The sequence below is a fragment of the Nanorana parkeri genome, unplaced genomic scaffold (genome assembly GCF_000935625.1).
Source record: "Nanorana parkeri isolate BGI_ZX_2015 unplaced genomic scaffold, ASM93562v1 scaffold70, whole genome shotgun sequence".
NCBI classification, from domain to species: Eukaryota; Metazoa; Chordata; class Amphibia; order Anura; family Dicroglossidae; genus Nanorana; species Nanorana parkeri.
In genome coordinates this window covers 741,620-748,929 of record NW_017306338.1, presented here as the reverse complement: position 1 = coordinate 748,929, position 7,310 = coordinate 741,620, and the positions used below count along the sequence as shown (strand labels likewise).

At 38.2% G+C, this 7,310-nt stretch overlaps 1 protein-coding gene across 1 annotated transcript in view; it reads left to right on the top strand.

Annotated features, from left to right (window-relative positions):
• CUNH1orf216 (chromosome unknown C1orf216 homolog) overlaps window positions 1-2,627 on the top strand; it is a 9,531-nt gene extending 6,904 nt beyond the window's left edge. The window contains 3 exon segments of the mRNA XM_018576588.1: window positions 1,156-1,166; window positions 1,770-2,506; window positions 2,509-2,627. Coding sequence (XP_018432090.1) covers window positions 1,786-2,506; window positions 2,509-2,546 — 759 coding nt within the window. The 5' untranslated portion in view covers window positions 1,156-1,166; window positions 1,770-1,785 and the 3' untranslated portion in view covers window positions 2,547-2,627.
• Window positions 2,628-7,310: the final 4,683 nt, after the last annotated feature.

Genomic DNA, 7,310 nt, shown 5'->3' with positions numbered 1-7,310 from the left:
ATATATATATATATATATATTGTAAAGAATAGGAATGAGGTTCAGGTTCACTGCTGCCACAGGTTTAAGGTGAATCTTGCAGGTTTGAGATTTGCTGTCCTGGCAAATTTTTGTGCAGATTTACCCAGAAGAATTGTTTTGAACCGTAATGCACTGAATGGATAAGCCACCCCCCCTCACTATGTAAGGGATGGGGGCACACATAGCAGCCATAGTGTCAGTGTATTGGAGGCTACTTTAGAGAAAAGAATAGGGAAAACTGTCAAATTTCATAGGGAGAGAATGGGGTCTGCCAATTAGCCCCTTTGCTGCATTGTGTGGCTTTTTTTGGCCTTAGGTTTATTTCGGGGTTGATTTGAGGTCAGTGATAATTTTAAACTGCTGTCCCTCCCACCCATAGCAAACCTGTTTTTGCTGCTGCCAGGCTCCTATTAAAAAATAGGCCTTTGTTTTAGTATTATTTTTTCTTTTATCTTTGGACTATATTTAGTATTTTATGTTGATATGGCTTTATTTTATAAACAACTTCGTGAAGACTTAATGAAGTGAAGTAATGTGAAGACTTAAAGTGGACCTTTACCCCCTTTCACTAAAAATCCCATCAGCATGCAGCTCTGAAATCATCTTACATTCATTAGTTAAACAAACATATTTTTATTTTACTTACAATTACAATCTACTTCCTGGTCCTCTTTGGCATAAATGATGTAATCGTGGCCAAGCGTTGCATCCTGGGAAGGTTACATCAGCAGAGAATTGCTGGGAAATCTCATCTCTAATCTCATGAGATCTCAGGAAAGGCATTTTCCTCCTCTTAGATGATGTGCATGATCACATGTCCTAGCCACATGTGCCAGAGTTCCAGGAAGTAAAGGGAGATCTAGTTCCCTGCCCTTAGTAAAAATGGCCACTGTGAGAAGAATGGGGAGGAAAAGAAAAATATGGTATGCAAAGAATAAAAGGCCGGCAATTATCTAGAAGTATCTGTTTGTAGATTGTCATTAATAAACATTTCTAAAGCTGCATTTGTTGTCAGTTCAAAGATATGGGTACAGTTCCTCTTTAACTATTGTTAAAACTATTGCTATAACATATATAATTTCTTACACAAGCCATTTTGTAACTAAATTACATTATACAATTGATAAGGATGAAAAAAGACACAGGTTCATCTAGTTCAATATTTGTATGTCTTCCTTCCTGACCCCATATTGGTGATCAGGTAATCCGTGGATTAACTCCTTATCCTTAATGTTATTACAAATACCTTTCCGTTTCAATCTGCAGCTGCTATAATTTTTTTAAACTGTCGAAAAATCCAGGTGTCACTGCTTTCTCATATGACAACCTGAAGGTGTTCTGCATATCATAAGTGTACAAAATGTTCACAGAAATGTAATTTATAGGCCCTGCAAAAACAGTTTCATTTTGGTGAGATATTCCCTAAGGACCGTCCTCTTCTGCAGGGATTCAGCTTTCCTTTTTAGATCAATTACTTTGTCCCGGTGTTAATAATGAAGAATTTAGAAATCAGTTTAAGAAAGAACATAGTGACATAAACAGATATTTCTATAGAACAGAACAAGGCAGAAACCTGCAACAAAGTATTTTTAAATCACTGCAATGTACACATTTCATCTAAGGGGATTTCTTTCCCAACAAAACTAGAGTTACACTTTGAATGAAAGAAGTACTAATTTTTGTGAAATGCAGTGTGTCATGATGAAAAATCTAACTGCCAATCAATTTGCTTTTTGCCCAGGTAACAGAACGGATTTGTCTAAAATGTTTGCCATACAGAAATCTGAGGATTGTGCTCATCAATCTCCGTTCTATGAGGCAAAGTCTTTAGGAAGCCTTCCATTCGCCAATGTGAAGGACAGGAAGCAAGATACCAACTTTAATATTTTGGAGGAGGCCTACGATAAAAATGAAAACTGGAGGCAGGACAAGAGGGAAGGAGATGACAGTGAGGAGAGAGCTAATGAGGAAGGAGACAAAATAGCAGTAGAAGACAATAGAACCCATCAAAATAAAATGGCTATGGCACAACTGAAAGTAGCCAGGTCTGAAGGGATTAGTTTGTCTTCATCGGAGGAAGAGATAAGGAGCCCACCTGAAGGGGCTGAAATTATGCAGCTAGGAGGGGATACACCTAAAGATACACCAAGTGGCTGTAATGAATGGGCCAGTTCACCATTGGAAGACAATGGTTATGCTAGCAGTTCACTTAGCATTGACAGTCCTGACAGTATCACCAATGACGCATGGGATGAAGTTAATACACCAGTCCCATCATCCACACAACAGGAAGGTCCGGAAATAGAAAACTCTGATGATGAGTCCTCAACAGACTCAGAATCCCTTACACAAACACTAACAGAAGCTTTCCAAAGTCTGCAGGATAAGGAGAAGCTAAAGGAATTAGAAAAGGAAAAACACCATGCACAATTAACCATGTATAGACGTCTGGCTCTCCTTAGATGGATCAGAGGCCTCCAGCAGCGCGTAAAGGATCAGCAGAACAGGCTTCAAGAAAGCTTTGACACTGTTCTTGACAACCGCAAAGAAATGTTGAGATACATCCAGCATGGCTACAATAAGTCACCTACCAAAGAAGCAGCATGAGAGTTCTGAAAGTTAAAATCATACCTCTTCTATATAATTTAAACTAAAACATCTTTAATTTTAAAGTTCTTTTGAACTACAGATAAAGGACATCAAAAAGACATCCCTCAGAAGTGAATAAAAAGAAAAGATAAATGTATCTTTGTCATCCTATCAAAATATGAAGGTCTTCTGTAGTAGCTTGCACCTACCTGTTTCACCCAGAAATAACACTGGCAAATTATTGGTGTTTATTGACATGTGTTGCAACTTGCAGTACATAAAACACTTTACAATGGTAAAGAATCTTAAATGTCAAAACTGTTTATTTTGTATAGTCAAATAAATGTAAAATGCGAGTAATATCAGCAGTAAATTCACACATGCGATCTATTATTCAGAAAAGCTTGAATTAATGTTTGCCCAGAGTTCTGCTTTATGATAGCTGGACTTCTGCTTCAAAGTACATAAAAACATAAAAAACTATTTTAAATATTGACAATTTTAGCCCATTTCCTTTTCAAGGGTGATAAATCTCATTCACTGGCTTACAGTGTAGTGGTGGCATTATCAACCCACTGTTTGGCTTTAGTCTACCCTCTGGCTGACCTACCACCCACTCCAGCCAGTTCACAGAGATACACTGAAGAAGTGGTCACGTGACTGCTCAAAAAAGTATTTTTAATATTCTTGTCTATATGCTTTAGAACATAAGGACTCTTACTGGATTCTTCTTCATATAGTTTAGTCAGTAATTGTGTACACTGCTATTATCGATAAGAGCAGTAGTTAAACTATGACGCTTTTTAACTTTAGTAAGTAACATTTCATTTATATCAAGGTTAAGAAAAAACACCATAGATCATGTCATTTAACCAGTTGATATATTTTTACTTGATGACTATAAGCAGTTAGATGCCGACCCTAATCCTATTCCTGACATGACATTTAAGCCAATATGGAGCCATTATGAACAGTCCTTGGGTTGATATTGAAGGTTTGTTACTCCTTATCCCTCACAGACATGTTTCAGCTTGAGTGTACTGAGTGTGCTCACTGAAGTCCATTAGGTGCTACAGATAAGGGATGTGTGTGGGCTTGGTTCAAACCGAGTTTGCCCAAGCCAACTGTCCCTCTCCCAGCCCAATCAACTGTAGTCAGGGCATTCCCCATCCCACAGCTACATCTAACAAAGGGGCAGGGAATGTTCTGGCCGCAGCTGATTGGGCCGAGAAGTGGATGTGCCACTGACAATTTTGCACAAACTCGGTTTGCACCAAGTCCACGCACATCCGTACAACAGAAGACAGGCAGAAGTATCCTTACCTACAGCTCTCAGGTTCACTTCTTCCCATCTGCAGCTCGCTTTAACCTGTTGGTTCAGGCTGAAAGGTGAAAGAAAATATCTTGGTATCTTCATAGTCAGGTAAAAAGAACTGACTTCATCAATAGCATTCACATTAAGCTATGGAAAAATGCACAGAACTCAAGCCTGGAAAAAACATGCTATCAAAGCCCATATTTAATTCACCTCACAGGGCAGAAGTTCAAAATTCCCTGCCTATGTGGCATTGGCATTGCCTTTTTGCTCATTTATTTTAAATAGGTGTCTCTATGTTAGCTGCAGCCATCTATCATAGTATACAATGTCTGAAGAAAGAATTATCTATACTACTTCTTGCAACCAATCAAATGTTTATTTTTTATAGTTGTAAGACATGGGATAATAAAGTAAATGCTAATGTTGTTATATTCCTATCTGTGTCTATCACAGTGTTATACAATTATTTAGCCTATGTTATTTGTTTTACCTCAAAATGCTAAATAATGTGTCCATGTGTTGTCAAGTATATCACAGATTACCTTATCACCCTATGATATTATTGGGGAATGTAATTATTTTGTCTTTTACAAGTGTAAAATGACATTTCAAATGTAACATATGCAAACATGTAAATGATTTCATGTACATCATTGGTAAATGCAGTAAGATTATTAAACAAATATAAACTATGTTCATGTGTCTTGGATAGTAATAAAGCTATTATTAAAAATGCTAGCAACCATGTAAGATCAATTTGTGTAAATAATAGTAATAGGTTAAGGCAGGGGTCTCAGAGTACTGGCACTATGTGGCCCGCAGCCAGCTAACAAGTCAGGCACGTGGTCACAGACTATGTACCTGACTTGCAGGACCAGCTCCACGATCTGCATCTCTGTCGGATGCAGTCCGCATAGCTGCTTCTGACTGTGCTAGCGCTCAGTTCCTTTCGGCTGGCGTTCTGACATCCTTCACTGAGGGCTGGCCAAAAGGATGGATTAGTAAGGTCTGCACTAGCCAAAGGTGCAGATCTTACTATTCAACCACTGAACCAACCACCAAGGATTGTGCCTCCCCCCTGCAAAAACGTAAGCACATGAGGGGGCTCTTTGTTTTATTTTATATGTAGGTATGCAGGGAATAGGGGGGGGGTTATTATTGTGGATTAGGTTGTGTGTGGGGGGGTTGTATTTCTCTACGTGAGTGTATTAGGACCCATTCACACCTGTAAGTTTAGGTGCTTTTAGGGATTCTTGCATCAGGAATTTGCATTTTCCTGTAGCAGGAATACCTGATCTGCAGTTAACAAGCGGCAGCTGTCACCTGTTCAACTTAATGATCAGATGACAGTCACTGCATGTAAACGCCAGCACACCGCATGTAATGTTATGTGATATGATTGAATGAGGTTAGAAACACTCTCCCTGGATGCATTGATCAATGTGTCCAGGGATAGTGATTGATTCCTAACCACATGGAATCATATCACTTACATGCATGCACATGCGGTGTGCAGGCCTTTACATGCAGTGTCTGTCACCTGATCATTAACTTTAATTGGTGACAGCTGCCCCTTGTAAATGCCAAATTAAGGATTCTTGCTGCAAGAAAAATGCAAATTCCTGATGCAGGAATCCATAATCGCACCTAAACTTACAGGTGTGAATGGGTTTTATTGTGTGTATATTAGTGTGTGTAATTCTGGTTGGGGGGGGGGTGTATTTATATGTGTGCGTATTTCTATGTATGTGTGTATTTCTTTGTGTGCGTATTTCTGTTTGTGCATATATCTGTGTTTGTGCGTATTTCGTTGTGTGTTTTTATTTCTATGTGTGTGTTTGTTTGTGTTTGTGCATATATCTATGTGTGCGTATTTCTATGTGAGTGCGTAATTCTTCTGTGTGTACATATTTCTATGTGTGAGTAAATGTGTGAACCTCTTGGTCATCTATGATTAAAATTAAAACTTGTGGGGAAAAAACACACACACATACTGACACTGCACACATGTATACATACTGATATTACACACACAGAAACATTAACATACATAGCGACATCACTCACAGAAATCCTGATAATACAAACATCACAAAAAAATATACTGACATTGCATGCAAAGAAAGCATAACAAACACATATACTGACATTATAAACACTCACAGACATTACCACTGCTACCGTATATATAGTTACATTTTATTTTGAAGTATGAAATTTGGCAAGCGGCCCCCACGGGAGAAAAAAAGTGTGTCCAGGGGCCCCCGAGTGAATTGAGTTTGGGACCCCTGGGTTAAGGTATAGCTTTATTTGTTGTCTAATGTTGTTTTGAGAGTATAGCTATAGTCAGAAATGTTAAATAGCTATTGAGTAGTGAATGGAACCCACATAAGGTTTTTATTGCTTCCTGTGTCCCTCTTGGGGAGATTCACCCTATCTATTTTTATGGTGACCATTGTCACCAGGACAAAAAAGTGATGGGAGGTCAAAAACAAAAGGTGAGGGGAAATCTTCCAATGACTCCTGTTCTGGTGACAACTGTCCAATAGGGGATTACTCCTCTCTTGGCTAACAATCTAGCTTTCTATGGAGTGCAAATAATTACAAAAAATAACATCAGGGAATTCGATGTTATTTTTTAAATAACATCGATAAATAAATAAATTCACTGGACTAGTCAGTTGCACATTTTACTCCACATAGTGTACTCCACATGTTGAACACAGCATGCGATCTAAGCACATAGTTTATTTTGTGTCTCAAGTATATTTATTTTTATATATATTTTTATATTATATATTTTTTATTTTTATTTTTATAAAAGTTTATTTTGTCTATCATTTAGCATCTCTTCCCCAACAACCACCATCAAATGTATTTGGGCTTGTGTATGTTAGGGCAGCCTATTAACACAAAAATATGATCAATATTCTTGTTTTCCAGATAGTAGTCATCTCAAGGCATCTGCTTTTCTATGTCGGAGGGGGTGGTCAAGCTTTGGCACTGCTAGAAAGTGCTGCAGCTTGCCTAATGATAGCAGCCCAGCATTCAGGCAGAGCATGGGTACTGAAACCTGCTGCAGGTATGTGATAGTACCTCTAGGTAGCTGTACGTAACCTGTTAGCAGCTTATTTTTTTGTTTATTAAATTGATAGAGTAACTTTAAATATGATAATTATGAAGTCTGTTTATTTAAAAACCAAAGTCAAAGATTCTTTCCTGGCACTTCTTATGTCAGCCCACATAAAGGTAAGATTCCCCTCCTTACTCCCACAGGACATCTACTTTCCAGCACATAAAAGGGAGGTAATCTCCAATCCCATATTCTTTTTTTCATCTGCGTGCTGGGACACTTCTCTTAAAGGAGAACTATGAGGTGAGT